The 20,473-nt window shown below is 43.1% G+C and overlaps 1 protein-coding gene across 11 annotated transcripts in view; it reads left to right on the forward strand.

Annotated features, from left to right (window-relative positions):
* FRYL (FRY like transcription coactivator) overlaps window positions 1-20,473 on the forward strand; it is a 389,109-nt gene that overhangs the window by 106,850 nt on the left and 261,786 nt on the right. For all 11 annotated transcript variants that reach the window (XM_075930454.1, XM_075930453.1, XM_075930452.1 and 8 more), the window contains one exon: window positions 19,913-20,112. In XM_075930454.1, coding sequence (XP_075786569.1) covers window positions 19,993-20,112 — 120 coding nt within the window. In that variant the 5' untranslated portion in view covers window positions 19,913-19,992. The remainder of the gene's footprint in view (window positions 1-19,912; window positions 20,113-20,473) is intronic.

Below are 20,473 nucleotides of genomic sequence, written 5' to 3' on the forward strand. Positions count from 1 at the left end.
CGCAGAAGGAACACTCGCATGAGGCCCGCCATCCCCCTCCAGAAGTGTGTGGCCATCGCCCTCTGGAAGCTCTCCACCCCGGACAGCTACCAATCCGTCGGGAACCAGTTCGGCGTGGGGAGATCCACCGTCGGAGCGGTGCTCATGCAGGTACGGCATTCGCCGGCCACTGGGCCGGGGGCGAGGGGGGCTGCAAGGAGGGGATGGGCTGCCCCAGGGAAAATGGGGGGTGAGGGGGAGGGAGGAGGCAAAAGTGCCCCGCACCGGAGGGGCCGGTCTCTCCCGGCCGTACTATATGCCGCCCGGGGGGGTTGCTCCCGGGAGTGGGGCGCGGGGCACTGCCAGGGCACGAGCACTCCCAGCCACCCGGGCGCCCCACTGATTCGCGCTTTGCTGTGTCTCTCTGCAGGTGGTCAAGGCCATCAACCGGGTGTTGCTCCGCAGGGTGGTCCGCCTCACCGACCCAGACGCCGTCATCCAGGGATTCGGCGCCCTCTGCTTCCCCAACTGCAGGGGGGGGGGCCATCGATGGGACGCACATCCCCATCCGTGCCCCGGAACACCAGGCCTCCCAGTACGTGAACCGCAAGGGGTACTACTCCGTCCTTCTGCAGGCCGTGTGTGACCACCGGGGACAGTTCACGGACATTAATGTGGGCTGGTCTGACAAGGCACACGATGCCAGGGTGTACCGGAACTCCTCCGTGTGCCAGAGGCTGAACACCGGGACCTTCTTCCCCGACCACCACATCAGGGTCGGGGACGTGGACATGCCCGTCTGCCCGGTTGGGGGATGCGGCCTACCCCCTACAGCCCTGGCTCATTAAGCCCTACACGGGGCACCTCAGCCCCTCCCGCCAGGCCTTCAATGTGAGGCTGACCAGGGCCCGCATCATCATTGAGGGGGCCTTCAGGTGACTGAAAGCCCGATTTAGGTGCCTCCTCACCCGCCTCGACCTCGCTGAGCACAACATCCCTCCCGTGGTGGCAGCATGTTCTGTGCTGCACAATTTGTGTGAGAGGAAGGGGGAGGCTTTCCTGCCAGCCTGGATGGCTGAGGCTGACCGCATGGCTGGCCAGTACGCTCAGCCCCGCACCACCGCCATCCGGGAAGCCCAGCGGGGGGCCATCCGGATCCGGGAAGCCCTGCGGGAGAGCTTCCAGGTGGAGGAGGAGGACTGAACTCTCCCTGCATGCCCCACTGGGGCCTTCTTCCACCCTCCCCTCCTTTCCCGTTTCTCCTCCCTAACCTCCCTTCCTAATGTCAAATAAAGACACCTGTTTGGCAAAAAAACCCTCTCTTTATTTTACATAACTGGGGTGGGGAGAGGGAGGAGTGAGGATGGGAGAGGGAAACCTGGGAGGAGGGAGCTGGAAGGGGGTGGAAGGTGAGGAAGGGAAGGGAAAGCTCAGGCTTGGGGGTCCGGCTGGCTCTCCCGTCTCACAACACTGCGGGTGTGGGGACCTCGGGGGGGAGCGGGTATGGAGGGTGGGGCAGGAGGGACGGGGGGGGGTGCGGAGGACGCGGGAGAGGGAGCAGGGGCAGCAGAGGGAGCAGGGGCAGCAGGGGTGGGAGGAAGAGTGAGATCTGCGGGAGTCGCAGGAGCCGGAGCAGGAGGAGGCAGGAACCGGTCCACTAGGGTCTGGAGGTGGCCTCTGAGGCCACGGCCCTGCTCCTCCAGCGCATCCACACTCCTCTGGTGCAGCCGAAGGTCCTCCCGGACCCAGTGCTCCTGGTTGCAGAGCCGCTGCTCCATGAACCAGAGGTGCCGCCGCTGGTAGTCCTCCTGGTTTCTGGCACGCCGGCTGGCCTGGGCGCGGGTGGCTGTTGCAGGCGGGGTGGTGCGCCCTGCAGTCCCAGGTGCTGCGGCTGTGGTGAAACAAGAGCAGCAGTCAGTTCTCCCTGGGGACAAGGTGGGTAAAATCCAGCCCCACTCTGCAAGGCCAAGGCCCCTGCATGACACCCAGCTGCTGCTCCATGGTGGGCAAGGCCCAGGCTCACGGTCCGTGGGCTCCCTCTCCCACCCACCACCCCGTACATATAAGGGGAGCATGATGGTACTCATAGGTGGAGGCCTCCCCGGCCTCGGCCGACACAGGAGATGTTGTCTGTGGGGTTCCTCAGAGGTCCTGGGTCCTTGGCAGGTTCCTGGCTCGTGGCATCCTCCGGCTCGTGGCATCCTCCAGCTCCTCCTCCTCGGTGTCCAGGACTGGTCCCTCTGCCCCAGGGTCGATGACCACCAGGGGGGCATGGACGGCGTGAGCCCCCAGGATACGGTCCAGGGCCTGAAAGTGGGGGGCAGGCCTCCGGGTCGGCCCCTGGCAGGCAGGCCCGGGAGTAGGACTGCCGCAGGTCCTTTATTTTGCAGCGGACCTGCTCCCGGGTCCGCTGGTGGCCTCTGGCGGCCAGGCTGTCAGCCATGCGGCCGTAGACAGCCACGTTCCCGTGGCTAGTGTGGAGATGGTAGACATTGGAGGCTTCCCCCCAAACCTTGATGAGGTCCACGATCTCCGCACTAGACCAAGCGGGTGCCCGCCTCTTGCAGCCCTGGGCAGGCTCCTGGGAGCCGCCAGGCTCGTCCCGGGAAGAGGGGGAGAGCTGGGTGGCATCGGGTGGCTGGCTCATGGCGTGGCAGGTGCAGGGTCTGCTGGCTGGGTGCTGGCAGCCTTGCAACTGGCACAAACTGTGTAGCCAGCCTGTGGCCCTTTAAGGGCTCTGGGGCTGGGAGGGGGGCAGACAAGTTTCCCTGGTGTTGGCCAGAGTGGCCACCAGGGCAAGCTGGGAAGGGTTAGCCTCCCACTAGCTCGAATTAAGTGGCTACACAGCCCTTAATTCGAACTAGCTAATTCGAACTAGGTGTTAGTCCTCGTAGAATGAGGTTTACCTAGTTCGAATTAAGCGCTCCGCTAGTTCGAATTAAGTTCGAACTAACGGAGCGCTAGTGTAGCGCCTATCAAAGTTAATTCGAACTAACCACTGTTAGTTCGAATTAACTTTGTAGTGTAGACATACCCTCAGGCATTCAGTTAGGCGATGAGGAAGTGGCAAGAGGAGAAAGCTCACTGCTTTTTTTGTTTTTCTTTAAATATGTGTAGTAACACAGATTGAACTTAATGGAAATGATTTCCTATAAATGTAAAGAGTCCTGGAGAGAGTTTCATCTGTTTATTTTGATTTTTAGTTAATATTTCATTTCTTATTGGTGTTATATGCAACCTTATTATAGCTGCGGTCTCAAAACTATTTTTAGCAAATGTAACCTTTGCAAATGCCCACTTGATAGTTTTGAGAAGGTGCAGGTGTAAAAAAAAGCCTTGTTAATTGATTCATAGTTTCAATATTCTCTATATTCAGCTATTATAAGATTTTAGAAAAAACAGAGACATCAAAATATGTACTTCTAAGATATGATAGTTGTTGCAGAGACTGAATTGCTGAATTTATTGTACAAAGTCAAGTAAGAGTAGTTATGTTTTCTGGTTTTATTGAATGTGTATGACTATAGACCATATTAAATCGCGACTAGAAATTGACTGTGAAAGGAACAACTAAATAGCAGATCTGAACTCAGTCTGGCAGCCCAAGAAACCAAAAACATTAATTACAAAGATACTGTATAGCATGGTTTAACTAGATTTATTTAAATTTCACTTGCTGTAAACAGAGTTTTAGATTGAGCTTGAAATTTACGGTAGTTATGTAACTTTCTTAAATGCATTTAATGTCTTTAAAGTGCTACATAGTCCTGTATTTTGTTTCAGCTACAACAGACTAATACGGCTCCATTTCTATCACTATTCTGAGGAGTAGTGTCGCTCATAGCAGTGAGTCTGAAGTGTCTCCATTTATGCTTTGCAGTGGCTTAAGTGTTTATTTAGAACATGCAATCTGACTCCAATTATGGATGAGTTTTGGGGGAGGAAGGAGAAATTCTATGTCCTATGATTTCTTGGAAGATCACACTCCTCCCCATTATTCTGCATTATTATGCATGAACATATTTTTCTAATAGTGAAATAGAAAGTGCCAAATGATATTTGTAACCTGAAGCATTCTTGACAATTTTGGTAACTTTCCAAGTGAGGAGGAAATATTGTTTTTTACATAGAAGTTGTTGATATAAGGAGTGAGTGTGATTTTGTTTTGGATATTGTTTCTGGGAGATAATTGTATCAAACAATGTTTTTAATGGTTTGGCACATAGTGGTCAGGATTTCCTCGAGTCACACCATAATCAGGAATTGCTGATTAGGACTCAAAGCTGATTGGCCCAACACACCTACTACTTGCAGTTTTTTTCAACCTTCCCTCCCTAATTCATCATTGAACTTTTCAGATTTATGTGCAAGCTGTGTTCTTTTGTCTTTACAATCATGCAGTCCAATTTAAAGATGCATGCATTTCTCCAGATTCAGCAAATAGTAGTTCACATGCATGATCTTGCTTTTCAATATCTTCAAACAAAGAAACCTAATACAAGATGAGGTGTGATTCCTTGATATAAGGGCTTACTGGGAGAAATTGCTCTATTTCTAGTCCTTAAAAGGTAAAAGCTTCATCATTGACACGTGGCATTTTGTAATGTAGGTCCTCACAATCACTCCAAAGCTATGTTTAAGTCTTGCTTATTCTTTTTGCGTAGCATCTCTACAAGACATTATTTCGTATCCATCCACACAGCTAAAGCTCTCCTTTGGATTCTCATAATTTTTGTTTCTTCATTACTTCATTATGCTGTTTTCTAGCATTATCAAATGCAGCCTTGCCCCGCTCATATCCCTTCAGAAAGCTGATAGAAAGATCATTTTCGTGGCCTGTCACTTTGACCATGTAATCTCTCTCTTTACATCCTTCTTTGGCTCTTTTTTCTCCAATGGCCACCAAACTGGGGTGTGCCCCAAAGGGATGTATTGGGGAAAGTTGGGGGGAGAACCTCAGAGTCCAGGCTAGCTTCCATTGGGTTGAAAAGAGAGTGCCACAAAACCCCACTCTTGACCCGAAGCTCCACCTACCAGTGCAGCTTGGGTTGAAGCCCTGGCTCTGGGCCACATCGCCACTCCTGCCCCCAACCCTACTGGGGCCAGCTTAGCCTTCCCTTGTTCCCTCTCTGCCCTCATCCCCAGTTCTATCCCAGCTGTGCCTTCAGCCCAAACTCCTCTGCTGAGCCAACTACGTAGTAATGGAGGGGGGCACAGACAATCTCCTTTACTGGTAATGAAGGGAGGGGTTCAAGAGGAGAAGTTTGGACACCTCTGTTCTTTTTTGTAGCATCAAAGGTAAACTACTGTCTTTGCTTCAAGGCCATTCACAGCTTATCTCTACCTGTGATCTCTTTCATTATTTCCATCTCCTATTGGCTCATTATGTCAGCATCCACTTACACTTGTTTCCTATGACTACTTTCATGCTTTCTCCTGTGCTGCCTCATGTAGAATTTCCTTCTATAAATATCTGCACAGTAATTTTTTTTGAAGATCTCTACTTTGACTGTCTTTTGCCATGAGGCATACAAAATAACTTTCAGAAATGGCTAGGCTGCTGCTGTGCAAACACTACTGTTAAGAGTGTTGTCTTAACATGCTGATAAGAGTTTGTCTACACCAGTGGTTCTCAAACTTTCAGTCCACAGCTCACCTCACTCAACACAGACCTTTCTGCGAACCATGGGCCAACCGTTCATGTTGCGTGCAGAGGATGGTGGAGGTGCAAGGTCTGGGAGAGAAGTTGGGTACAGGACTGGGGTGAGCAGGTGAGGCTGGAGGTCGGGTGGAGGGTCTGGCTACGAGGGAGAATGTAGGAGTGGGATGCTTGTTCGGGGTCTCAGTGGGAGAGGTGTGTGAGGGGGATGAAGGGTGCAGGGTCTGGGCATGAAGTGGATGGTGGGGCTTACTTGGCTTGGTGCCTCCCATCGTTCCCCGGCATTGCCCCTTGCTGAACCCATTAGCTGTGATTCTGGCCAATGAGAGCAGCAGGAAAAGGCGACCGGTTTTGCTCTAGACGAGTGGAGGGAGAACATCAGCATTCGGAATCGCTTCCTTGCCCTCCTCCCATGAGTATCGCTCCCCTCCACCCCCCACAGCAGGAAGTCAGTGCTCCATCCTTGCAGTGGGGGTGCAGAGCTGAAGCTCCAGGGAGCAATCCCTGAACCCACGGCCTACCTGCAAGACAGTCATGGACTGCTAGTGGTCCACAGACCATACTTTGAGAATCACTGGTTTACACTACCACTTGGCATTGAAAAAATTCAGAAAAGGCAAACAAAAAAAATGATTAGGGTTTGGAACAACTGCCATAAGAGGAGGGATTAATAAAACTGGGACTTTTCAGCTTAGGAAAGAGGAGACTAGGGGTGTGTCTAGACTACATGCCTCCTTCGACGGAGGCATGTAGATTAGCCAGATCGGAAGAGGGAAATGAAGCCGCGATTAAAATAATCGCGGCTTCATTTAAATTTAAATGGCTGCCCCGATCTGCCGATCAGCTGTTTGTCGGCAGATCGGGGGAGTCTGGACGCGATGCCCCGACAAAGAAGCCTTTCTTCATCGACACAGGTAAGCCTGGTTTCACGAGGCTTACCTGTGTCGATGAAGAAAGGCTTCTTTGTCGGGGCATCGCGTCCAGACTCCCCCGATCTGCCGACAAACAGCTGATCGGCAGATCGGGGCAGCCATTTAAATTTAAATGAAGCCGCGATTATTTTAATCGCGGCTTCATTTCCCTCTTCCGATCTGGCTAATCTACATGCCTCCGTCGAAGGAGGCATGTAGTCTAGACACACCCTAAGAGGGATATGACAGAGTTCTATAAAATCATGATTGGTATGGGAAAAGTAAATAAGGAAAAGTTATTTATTTGTTCCAATGATATGAGCTACGCTTAACCAAATGGAATGAATAGGTGGCAGGTTTAAAACCAACAGGAGGAAGTATTTCTTCCCACAATGCGCAGTCAACCTCTGGAACTCCTTGCCAGAGGGCATTGTAAAGGCCAGGATTTTTACAAGTTTCAAAAAAGAGCTAGATAAATTCATGGAGGATAGGTCATCAGTGGCTATTAACCAGGATGGATAGGAATGGTGTCCCTAGCCTCTGTTTGTCAGAATCTGGGAATGGATGACAAGGGGAGAATCACTTGATGATTTTCTGTTCTGTTCATTCACTGTAGCACCTGTCATTGCCCATTGTTGGAAGACAGGATACTGGGCTTGATGGACCTTTTGGTCTGAGCCAGAATGGCTGTTCTTTTGTTCTTATGTTATTTTGGCAAAACTTACGTCGCTTAGAGGTATAAAATTTTTTGCCAGTATAAGTGGTACTGTGCACACCTCTGTGTGGGCAGGAGAGCTTCCCTCCCCCAACATAATTACTACCGTTTGTTGGAGATGGTTAAAATATGTCCATAGGAGCTGTCCTGTTGTCACAGAGTGGCTACACAAAATCTTACAGTGGTGTGTACCTGCATTGGTATAGCTGTGCTGTTGTAAACTTTGTAGAATAGACATAGGGTAATTTTTTTCTTTACACTCCGCTGTCAGTTTGTATCTTGTTTTCTCATGTCTCATACTTAACTTGTAAGGCAAAAACTCTCCATTTATTTGGCTGTACTCATAGCCCAAAGGTATACATTACTAGGTCTCCTAGGTACTATGATTATAGAAGAAGTAAATTGCAACAAATCACTTGGTCTAGTTCTATGGTATTAAATATTTTAGAATTTCCACTGTCTTTTTGTGGATCGGGACAAAGTCTGTAATTAAAATAGGCATTTGGGTTACAGCTATTTTGATGAGTCTAATAAAATAGAAGTGTACTTCACTATTGTTTAAGGCATACACGTAGTTTTGTTATGTAATTATTTACATTATGAAATAATAAATACTGAGGTGTATATTAATGATCCTTTTACTTCAATTTTGTCAGTTCATAGGAAGTGAGTGGGATTGTTGCTGACTCATGGTATTGTGCACAAGAATTACAGTACTCACTTAGGCTGTGGAATGCAGAAGAATAGAGAGAAAGTAGAGAATAATACTCTTTCTGTCTTAAACAAAATAAAAGAGGAGGTCTGACTTCATCTTTTCTTTAGAGAAGGAAAGTGATAGAAAAGGGAGGGGAAAAAGAAGAAATGAGGGGAAGTTGGAAGAGGGAAAAAATATGGGACATATGAAATAGCAAATAAAACACATATAAAATAACTTTAAAAACTTTTCTCAAATATGCATGTGCTATGTCACTAAATAGAAGAAGAATCTGTATTTTGTGATGCCCCTGGATAATCTGTTGTGTTTGCATCATAATGACTTAAAAAATGTGTTCAAGATACTTTTGACTTACAGTCATCCTCAAGATTGGACTCATTGGGAAATATACTGTAGTCATTCATGTGCTTTCATCTGAAATAAGTATATCTGCAGTACATTGATACCATACTAATTTATTTTACATTTCTGTAATTTATTCCAGAATTTGGCTAGAATATAAACACATGATACTGGAGCAGAACAATAGTCCATCTAGCCCAGCATCCTGTCTTCTGACAGTGGCCACTGCCAGATTGTTGCTGAGGAAATGAGCAGTTCATGACAATCACTGAGTGATCCATTCCCTCTCACCCACAGTTTGAGTTTAATGCACAAAGAGGTTTATGGATACCTAGAGCAAGGAATTGCATCCCTGACCATGTTGGCAAATAGCCATTCATTTAATCAAGCTAGCATAGCTAAAAATAACAGAGAATGTACAGTGGCTGGGTTGGCAACATGAGTGTATATGTCCAGGAGGACCAGGCAGGTTTGTACATCCCACATTGAAGTCCACACTGCTGTTTTCACTGCTATTTTTATCTGTGCTTGTTAGATTAAAGCTAGCATAGGCAAGCCTGACTGAGTTGCTATCACACTTTCTGTTGTAGTATAGACATACTCCAATCATAAAACTTAGTTATTTATATTACACTACTTCATTTGTGTGTTTTTTAAAATCTTGATATATGCTGACTTCCATTAAATTAGTCTTTCAGGGTATGTCTACACTACCACCCTAGTTCGAACTAGGGTGATAATGTAGGCAACCAGAGTTGCAAATGAAGCCCGGGATTTGAATTTCCCGGGCTTCATTTGCAAAAAGCCGGGCGCCGCCATTTTTAAATGTCCGCTAGTCCTAGTCCTAGTCCGAACTACCGTTACTCCTCCTTCAGTACCGGGCAAATTAGTCGAAACAATAGTAAAGAATAAAATTACGAGGCACGTAGAAGAACATAATTTGTTGGACAAAAGTCAACATGGTTTGTGTAAAGGGAAATCATGTCTTACTAATCTATTCGAGTTCTTTGAAGGGGTTAACAAACATGCGGAAAAGGGGGATCCAGTAGATATAGTCTACTTAGATTTTCAGAAAGCCTTTGACAAGGTCCCTCACCAAAGGCTCTTGTGTAAATTACATTGCCATGGGATAAGAGGGAAGGTCCGTTCATGGATTGAGAACTGGTTAAAAGATAGGAAACAAAGGGTAGGAATAAATGGTAAATTTTCAGAATGGCGAGGGTTAACTAGTGGTGTCCCCCAAGGGTCAGGCTTGGAACCAGTCCTTTTCAACTTATTCCTAAATGATCGGGAGAAAGGGGTAAACAGTGAGGTGGTAAAGTTTGTGGATGATACCAAACTGTTTAGGATAGTCAAGACAGAAGCAGACTGTGAGGGACTCCAAAAAGATCTCACCAAACTGAGCGATAGGGCAACAAAATGGCAAATGAAATTTAATGTGGATAAGTGTAAAGTAATGCACATTGGGAAAAATAACCCCAACTATACGTACAGTATGATGGGGGCTAGCTAATCTGGCTATGACAAATCAGGAAAGAGATCTTGGAGTTATTGTGGATAGTTCCCTGAAAACTTCCACACAGTGTGCAGTGGTGGTCAAAAAGGCAAATAGGATGCTAGGAATTATTAAGAAAGGGATAGAAAATAAGACACAGAATATCTTACTGCCCCTGTATAAAACTACGGTACGCCCACATCTTGAATACTGTTTACAGATGTGGTCTCCTCACCTCAAAAAAGATACTTTGGCCTTGGAAAGGGTTCAGAAAAGAGCAACTAAAATGGTTAGGGGTTTGGAGCGGGTTCCATATAAAGAGAGGTTAAAACGACTCGGACTTTTCAGTTTAGAAAAGAGGAGACTGAGGGGGTATATGATAGAGGTATATAAAATCATGAGTGGTGTGGAGAGGGCGGATAAAGAAAAGTTATTTATTAGTTCCCATAATAGAAGAACTAGAGGACACCAAATGAAATTAATGGGTAGCAGGTTTAAAACTAATAAAAGAAAGTTCTTCTTCGCACAGTGTGTAGTCAACCTGTGGAACTCCTTGCCAGAGGAGGCTGTGAAGGCTAGGACTATAACAGAGTTTAATGAGAAGCTAGATAATTTCATGGAGTCTATTAGCCAGGAATAGAAATGGTGTCCCTGGCCTCTGTTTGTCAGAGGCTGGAGAAGGATAGCAGGAGACAAATCGCTTGATCATTGTCTTCGGTCCACCCTCTCTGGGGCACCTGGGCTAGATGGACCTTTGGTCTGACCCAATACGGCCGTTCTTATGTTCTCATGATTGGCCTAATCTAATGATTTTTTTTTAATGCTATGACTGATTGTTTTTATTCTTTTAAGGTTGACACACACTTGTTATGATATATAGACATACCGAAGAGGGCTACCACTGCTTGTGTGTTTATATTTCTTCTTGCCTGGTCATAAGAACTGAGCAGGCATAGGTCCTGATTCAGCGAGTACTTAAACTCGTTGTTGTCTTTTTAAGTATGTATTGATTCCATTTGAAAGTAGCGGGATTAAACATGGACTTCAATATCATACTGATTTGGTGCTATAAATGAGAGTAGACTACAAAGTAGATAAACATGCTCACAAATCTTTATATTAAAGGAAGTGCCACATTTTGGTTTTACAAGACCTTGATTGAAATAAAGACTGATAGCTAACCCTAAAAATATTAATGGTGTGCTTTTTAAGTTTAATATAGAACAATTTAGTTTCAAGTTTTAATTTACCAATAGCCTTCCTTGTTCTTTGATCTTGAGGGCATTTTTATGTTTAGTTCTCCTTTATATTGTTTTACTGTTCCCTAAAATTATCTGAACAATTTGGAATGTCAGTAGCAACCAAAACAAGGCTGTTTTACACATTTGTTTTACAGCATAACAGGGGCACTTGCTCACAGATTTCCCACTTAGCAGCTCACCATGTTAGATCATGAAAACAGAATAAACAAACCGGACATTGTTTAAAATGAATAATGTTCAGTTGTGTTCAAGGAACTGTGAATATATTATTTTGTTTTTTCACTATTGTGAGTGATACTGTTTAAGTTCCAGATTTCTTTTTGTAGTATTTTAATATTTTAAATACATTTGGAAACTGATGTAACTTTTCTCATGTTGTACTTTTGCTAGCAGCACAAAGAACAACAGTTTTAGAAGAGGAACAAAATTCTACCCAGTATTTTGCTTATCATCATGTAGTGTGTTCCCTACTTGACCTTTCATATGCAATAATTTAATATATCTTAGATCAGGGGATGTCAAACTTCACTGCACTGAAACCACCTTCTGACAAACAAATTACTCCAGGATCCCAGATATTGGGGATGGAGCCCAAGTCATGCTAGTGTGTGTGTGTGTGTGTGTGTGTGTGTGTGTGTGTGTGTGTGTGTGTGTGTGTTTGGGGGGGGTCCAACCCTGCCGCTTTGGTGGAGGTGGAACTCAGGCTTCAGCTTCAGCCCTGAATCCCAGCAAGTCTGATGCTGGCCCTGACTACCCCTATTAAAATGTGATTGCGACCCACTTTGTGGTCAAGACTAGGGTTGTAATAGTATAGTTGATTAACCAATAAAGCAAAAGCTTATCGGTTAATGCTGTAGGCTACATGTTATAGACCTATGTATCAGAGGCCACCGTGGCCGGCTCGAGCCATTCCTGCTCCCCGGGCAGTGGGCACGCGATGCATGCGTGGCTCTGCACTCAGGCGCACGGCGCATATATGGCCCCACCCCCTGGTGCGCTGCGCACCTTACAGCTGCAATCAGGTGCGCTGCGCCCGATTGCAGCTCTAAGGAGCGCCACGTGGCGCCTGATGGCAGCTCTAAGGGGGGCTGGGCGCGCAGCGCCCCTTACAGCTGCCATCAGGTGCTCCCATAGGTTGGCACCCCAGGCAGCTGCCCGGTTAGCTGCCTCTCCCCCTCTTGCCCCCCGCCTTAATCCAGCCCTTGAGGTCACAGCACAGGATGACAGGTCCTTGAGAGGAGAGGGTTTTTAAATTGGCTCCCCTCACAAACCAGCTCCCATCTGGCACCCCATGCTGCTGCCTCTGATGCAGAGGCAGCAGCGCAGAGTGGCATGGGGCTCCCTGGGAGGGCGGCTGGAGTGCACTGGCTACCGGCCCCATCTCTAGGGACTATAGAATAGTCCACTATTTGATAAAAATTCATGAGGTTTATCAGCTGTTAAATGAACCGATATTTAACATCCTTAGTCATGACCCACAGTTTACAGAACGCTGTTTTAGATAATGAATTGTCCAGAAAGACATGCAGTTTTCATATTTGGTGTCATAAAAGCTATAGAGAGAGAGGGATTTATTACTCCTCTTATAATGAAATACATTTGAATATGCAGTTTAAAATCCATATTTTTGCAGTCATATCAAATTCAAAACCATGATTTTTATTCAATACTAAGGGGATACCATTCAATATAAATATCTGAAATAATCTTGCTGACAATATATGTTAGTCATAGTAATTGTTGCATTATTAATAAGCAAACATGGACTCTCATCTCCTTTCTTGAACTTTTAGAAACTTATTATTAGTTTTTAATTACACATAGAACATAAACATTACTATATCTGAGATGATAAACAGCAATATGAGCTGTTAAAGCTCTTATACATTTTGAGATAAAAAATGACTCTAAATTGCTTTGCGATTTTTACTGAAGATAGCATAATTGCATTCTCAATGTAATTTTAAAACAAAAATATGTTATTGTCTTACGTAGGCAAATAGAAGTTGACCCTCTCTAGTCTGGCACCCTTGGGACCTGATTGGTGCCGAACCAGAGAATATGCTGTATCACAGGAGATCAGTATTGTCTAGCACCATTATCAGTACTTTCACTGCTTATTGCACGCTTAGAAGATATTTAGGGGTAAATTAGAAATAAATAACAGGACAGAACAGTAACAGAGAGATAGCTGTGTTAGTCTGAACTTGGTAAAACAAAAAAAGCAGTCATGTTGCACTTTAAAGACTAACAAGATGGTTTATTAGTTGATGAGCTTTTGTGGGGAGGACCCACTTCTTCAGATCGTATTCTGAAAGTGAACTGGCGTGACCATTACATATCAGAGGGTTATAATGAAAAAGTAAATGTCAGCTACATAGAATAGAAGGTAGTGGGCAAGGGGACGAGAAAGAGACCAGGAAGGAGGAAATTGCTTATTGTAAGAGTCAAGTAAATGGCTAATCTAGAGTTACTATGAATACAGACCACTGAGAGCCAGGATTGGTGACTCTACAAAAAAACAAACAAACAAACAAACAAAAAAAATCCTTATGGGACTGTGGAAAACTTGTCCACATCCATGATAAGTAGACATCTGGCTAACTAAAATCATGCCGGACCTCAGATGTTGCTGGACCAGAGCATGCTGGACTGGAAAATTTCAACTGTATTTTAAAATGTTGCCTTTGAAATGTCCAATTTTTTCTTCACATTTGTTTGGGTTTCCCAAGCTGAACTGCCCAAGTCACCAACAGCTCCAAATTGACACACATGGTCTAGTAATATCTTTGATATAGGCTTCTTTTGAAATTTTAAAAGTTAAAACAGTAAGAATTATTCTTCTTATTAAGGATAATGTACTTGAGTATTGGATGTCCAACCAGTCTACCAGAAATGGTGGACAGTAGAACAATGTGCAGTATTCCAGTACTCTTACTGTGCTACGTATAGAGGTAAAAATCACCTCCTTACTCTCATCATCGCTCTCCTCTTTGGCATTCAATAAATAGACATGAGAGCCTATATTAAAACAGGAGAACTATATTTGGCAGTGCTTCACTGTACACCATCTAGGTTGCACACCAACTGTTATTTTATTTGAACCAGTAGATCAATAATTAGTGATGGCTTTGGAGTTAGTACTTTTGAGTCTTTGTTCGTGCCTCTGACGTTAAATTGCTGTGTCTTAAAGACACTTAATCTGCCTGTGCATCCATTGTAAATTCCTGTAATATTAAGTACTTTCCAGGACTGTTGTAATGCTTATTCAGTTTTTGAAAGCAACTTTAACATTGTCTCAAAAGTAATTATATTAATACAATAAAATACAATAATGTTTTTGATATCTATGCACGTTAGAACTTACTTTCTAATCTACCCCTTTCATTTTACAGTATACAAAACATGAATACTTTGTATAAGTCAATTTCTGCACAGCTGTTCTGGTATTTAGACAAATGAATGATAGGTAGTAATAAGTGCCATGCCTCATCTTTCTAAATTAATCATGTTTTAAACCATTGACACCACCGAATTTTTTCACTTCTATTTGATTATTCTTTTGAAATTCATATATATTTTGAGAATTATTTTAAAACATATTATCATGAATGTCAAAGCAAGGATTTGGTCTTTTAATGTGCATTTCATTTGTAACATTTCGAAGGGGAAGGAGCTGCATTCTAAGGATGTTAAATATTGACTGACTAATCGAATAGTTGATTATTTTGCATCGACTATTCTATTGTCTATAGGGCGATTCCGCCTTGAAGTGTATCAACAGCCCTAGGGTTGGCAGCACTGCATGGAGCCTGAGGTCTGGCCCCAGGCTTCAGGCAGTGCTGCTGTTTTAAAGTACCTCCTCCTCTCCATCCTCTTGCTGCCTCTTTCTGATAGAGCCAGCAAGGGTGGAAAGCGACTAGTTGACTGGTCCTTCACATCCCTACTACATTTTTTCTTTCATTTAGGACTTGCAGCAAATGGAATTGTTAGAATCTTGGCAGTTGCTTTGTAAACAGTTGCAAGGGGAAAAAAAAGTTCCAAGAAATAGTAGCTTGATTATATAACCAGGAAAAACCGAACTTAATATTCCAAAAAAAATGATTATATTCTTATTTTGAAAACTGCCACTTTTTTATCCAAATAAATGTCCATGGTACTTTGAATTCTTTAGACAACAACTGATGTTGGGGTCACAGCTGCGGTTGAAAGCAAGGCAGGGGTAGAGTTGTGAGCAGGGCTGGGTGGCACTCCCTTCTAATCTCCTGTGGGGGCTATGCTAGATCCCACCAGACTTCCCTGAACTTTCCTCTGCACTGTCCTATGGGGCATGCACCATAGATTGGGGACCATTGCCTTAGAACCATGGCATTTGTTGAAAAGATTTCTTAGAAAAGTTTGCTGAAATAATTTTTCAGGTGATGTTGACATTGTCACACATTCTTATTCTTTGTTAGTGTCACACTTACACTTTTCACAAGCACTGAGTTAAAAAAAAGAAATGCATATGAATAGGTTCTTTGACTTACAGTACAAGTTAACAATCCATTTCTTTTTTTAATCTGTAATTTAGTAGTTTAATCTGATATGGTCATTTTATATAAATTCTTGACACTTGAAATGAAGGTTATCAAATACATTTCCAATGAATGCATATTTAGTTTTGTCTGTTGAGTATTGAATATTAGTGAAAAGTATAGCTGCTGCAACTTCTGCAGTTTTTATTTTGAAGATCATGCAGAATTATTTTCCATACTTCAAGCTCTATATTTTAAATAGGAAAAAAACCCTTCCCTGATACCTGTATCAATAATGCCCTTTTAAGCTTATAAAGCAATTTAAACGTTATTTTTTCCTCTGCTCATTGTTAGTAACACACTTAAATACTTGAAAATAACACTTCTTCTTCCTAATCATTTAATTTTTTTCCATTTGGCAAACAGTAGCTTATGTTTTCCTCTGTATTTCTAAAAGGGCTGAAATTCACCATGGTTATTTTTCCTTACTTCTTTATTTATGCACTAGAAGTATGCATAATTCCAGCTGTAAGGCTCATAATTTCAGATTCAATAGGGCTCTTTTTTATGAATTATTAAATAATTGTAGCCTTAAAGAGAGCTTTTCAGAATGTTTCTAATGAGAGATGTATATGAAGAACTATGTGTGTGTGCCAAATATTGTGTTTATCAAGAAGTTGCTAATTAGTATAATTTTTGTTAATTTAGTGTGGATTAGGGATGTGAGTGGGTAACTGGTTAACAAGTTAACTGGTAAGCTTCACCCTTACTGATACAGAGGCAGCAGCATGGTGAGTGGGGTGAAGTGCATGTAATCAGGTACACTTTCACATCCCTAGTAAGCACCTACAGTATGCATTACATCCTACTTAAAGTTTGCACCCAAGAAACTAGCTATCTGTATAGGATGAAGATAAGAAATTCATTACAAAAAGGAAATGCATTTTACAGTAATAAGGCATTTGTTATAATACCAAATAACATTTTTATAGCAAAATTAAAGAAATGTGTATTACAGGGAAATAGAATGGACTAAAGTTTGACAGATTAGTTATAAGTTATTGGCTCTCACAGACAGAAGTTAAGTGGGTTACCACCAGGGGTGGGCAAAAGGGCCTCCACAGGCCGGATCTGGCCCGCCAAGCGTGTGGATCTGGCCTGTGGAGGTCTGCTGTTGCCCTGCCTCCAAGCCTCTTCCCGCCCTGCCAGGAGCACGTGGCACTTTGAAGTGCTGTGTGCTGCTCATAGGGTGGGGGGGGAGAGCAGAGGAGGCTTTGCGCATACCCCTGCCTCATGGCCAATTAGGCCCTGGGGGCAGGGGAGCTGCATGAAGCTTCCTTCGCCTTGCCCAACCCTGTGAGGAGCCCACAGCACTTCAAAGTGCCATGAGCTTCTTGCAGGGTTGGAGGAAACTCGCCGTGATCCCCCCCCCCACCCCCAGGCCCTGATTGGCCTGGGGTTGGGGGAGCGTGCCAAGCCTCTTCCAGGGGCATGGGTATCTAATGGGAAGGGGGGGGCGAAGGGGCTTTCCCACCCCCTGACGAGTCATGGTCTGGGAGTAGGGTAGCCCCGCCCTTTCCTGTTTAGGCCCCATTCCGTCCTGTTTAGACTCTCACCCCTTCCTGGGTGGCCCAGGACTATTTCAAAAATTTTTGAAGTGGCCCTAGGCTTGCTAGATGCTTTCACCAAAAATCCCAAACATGGCAAAAAAACAAACAAACCTGGCAGACCAAAAACCCCAGGAGACAAAAGTTGTTTTTTGGGGGGGGGGAGGTTGCCTGTGCCTTTAAGAATCCCCACACTCCTTGCTTCCCCCATGCTAGATGTGGCAGGAGAAGATTTTCCCCACCGGCCTTCCGTCGAGAGAAACAGAAAATACATGTCTGGTATTTTCTGGGGTTTTTTTACCGGACAGCGGCCAGAAATACAGACTGTCTGGGTGAAAACCGGACACCTGGCAACCCTAAGTGGCCCCGGGGCAAAAATTATTGTCCACCCCGCTCTAGTCCATGTAATAATCAGTATTTGCATTAATGCCTTAAGATGAAAAAGGATACAGTTCTTTAAAATGTGGATGATAAAAAGCTCATACAGTTAGTTAAGTTGTTGACAAGTTAAAATCAAAATTAAAACTTTGCAAAATAAACTGGTTTGTAATATTTAAAATAAAGTTAAATAAAGAATAATTTAGAGAAACTCACATGGGGGAAATGCACATTAACCCAGTATCTAGTTAAAAGACAAGAAACAAAGAGTTAGGAGTAAATGGTCAGTTTTTGGAATGGAGAGAAATAGCATTGCCCTAGAGGGATCTGTTCTGTGAGAAGTAATGTTCAACATATTAATAAATGATATGGAAAAGGGGGTAAATAGTGAGGTGGCAAAAATTTATAGCCAATACAAAATTGCTTAAGACGGTTAAGTCTAAGGCAGAGTGAAGAGTTAAAAAGGATCTCATAAAAGTGGGGTCTAGGCAAAAAAGCGGCAGACAAAATTCAGTGTTAACAAATACAAAATAATGTACATTGGAAAACATAATCCCAATAATACATAAAAAATGTTGAGGTCTAAATTAATTGTTACCATTCAAGAAAGTGATCTTGGAGAAGATAATTCTCTGAAAATATGTGCTGAATGTGCAGTGACAATAAAAAAAAAAAGTTTAGCGTTAGGAGATGTTAGGAAAAGAATTGAAAAGTTAGAAAAATATCATAATCCATTATATAAATCAACAGTATGTCCACATCTTGAATATTGTGTGTAGTTCTGGTTGCCTCATCTTAAAAAAAGTATATTGGAATTTGGAGAAAAGTACATAAAAATAACAAAAATGATTAAGTGTATGAATGGTTCCCATATAAAGAGAGATTAGAAAGACTGATACTTTTCTGTTTGTCAAGACATGACTGAAGACTAATGTTATAGAATCTTCTACAGTCACGAATGGTGTAGAGAAAATGAATAAATAAATGTTTATGAAGGAATAAACATAACAAAAGAAATTGGATACACAATGAAATTAATAGGCAGGTAGTTTAAAACAAACAAAAGGAAGTACTACTTCACACAACCCATAGACAACCTATGGAACTCAATTGCCATGGGCTGTTGTGAAGGTCAGAAGTACAACTGGTTCAAAAAATAATTAGATAAGTTCATGGAAAATAGGTAGATCAGTGACTTTTGCGAAGATGATGGCGATGTAACCCTGTGTTCAGGGTGTCCTTCTCTAGGAGTGGACAACAGGGTGTTTCACCTGCTCTTTCCCTCTGAAGCACCTGGAAACTGGCCACTGTTGGAAGACAGGATTCTGAGCTTGATGGACCATTGTTCTGACCCAGTATGGCTGTTCTTAATCAAATGCACAAATACAAAATGAGGGTATGCAGTTTATAGAATAATAGGAGACAAATAGTTCTGGTCATCAATGAAACTGCTGCTGTTTCTTTCTTGGCAAATACTAAAGAAATATTGGGTCAGTTTTTCCCTGGTGAAATTCTGACTTCAAGGGAGCCTTCAGAGATACATTTAGCTGTTTTTGTGCAAAACAAGCAATGTAAGTATCTGCTCTATTTGGCATGTCAATGCTAAATAATAAAATTTTGCATTGGGATGACCCCATTTGCAATACTGCATTTATTTTTACATACTTGATCTTAATGCAAGCAAACATACATTTACAAGAGTCTGGGGAGGGAAATAAGAAGTTTGGCAATTCATACATATGATTAAAGGTGAACATGATATTCTCTGTGGAGAATGGAAAACTGACTATTTACAGATATATAAAAGAATTTATAATTGGCAGGATTCAATTCTAAACAGTGTAAATAAAAGAAATTGGCTTAGGAGGCAACAGGGGAAAAACAGATTTTTATTAGGAAAAACAATTTTCCAAGTGGTACAAGCTGTCAAATAATACTAGGGAATTACTTTCACCAGCGATATTCAAAGGATCAGGGATGATGTGAGAAAATTCAGATCAGGAAATGCTTCCCACAGTGCAGGGAGATAAATATAATGAACCATTATTGGTCATCTGGGCTATCCAGTTCAGTAACCCCCACCCATTCTGAGTGCCTCTTTTAAGTGATGTTTGCATTTCACTGATAAAAATGAGAGGAGATATTTTCCTTCCTTGAGTCAAATTAACATTATACCAATTGTAAAATCTTAATGGAGGCTAGAGGTAGTATTTTTCTATTTCTGGTTTCCTGAAGTGCTGTGAGTGGCACAGTATGCTGTGTGTGGTACGGTGTGCACATTGCTAGTCTATTGCTTTATTATTAATTTTGGTTTTATTTCTTTTCTCTATAGCCTCAGCACCCACCAGCAGTGTAAATAAACGTAGAGTTTCTCCTAACATCAGTTCCACCTTGGAAAAGAGAAGCGTCATTATGTCTAACATTATAATTGATCCGGATGTCAAACCTGGTGAATATGTCATCAAGAGCCTCTTTGCTGAGTTTGCTGTTCAAGCTGAAAAGAAAATTGAAGTCGTAATGGCTGAACCCTTGGTGAGTCATTTGTGATAGTAGTCATTAAATTGCTGATGTTTCTCTGAAATGTAATACCTAACTTGAAATTTATTATAAAAAAGTATAGAACAGGAGCTGATAATGTAATTGAGGAATTTTCATAGTTGGTGTCATTCAGAATGCAAGTGTGAAAAGCCCCATATCAACAGGGCTGTTAACTTGATTTTTTAAAACTACATTTCATTAAAATTGTTGCTAAGGATCCATAATATATACAGACACAAAATCCCTTAGTATTTATACGTCCTGTAAAAGTGCAGGATGGAACAAAAACAAATCTTACACTGTAAATAATGTTTTTATGAGATGGGATGCTACTGAGAGTATCCAATTCAGGATG

This window comes from Pelodiscus sinensis, chromosome 5, assembly GCF_049634645.1.
Source record: "Pelodiscus sinensis isolate JC-2024 chromosome 5, ASM4963464v1, whole genome shotgun sequence".
In the NCBI taxonomy this organism is placed as follows: Eukaryota; Metazoa; Chordata; order Testudines; family Trionychidae; genus Pelodiscus; species Pelodiscus sinensis.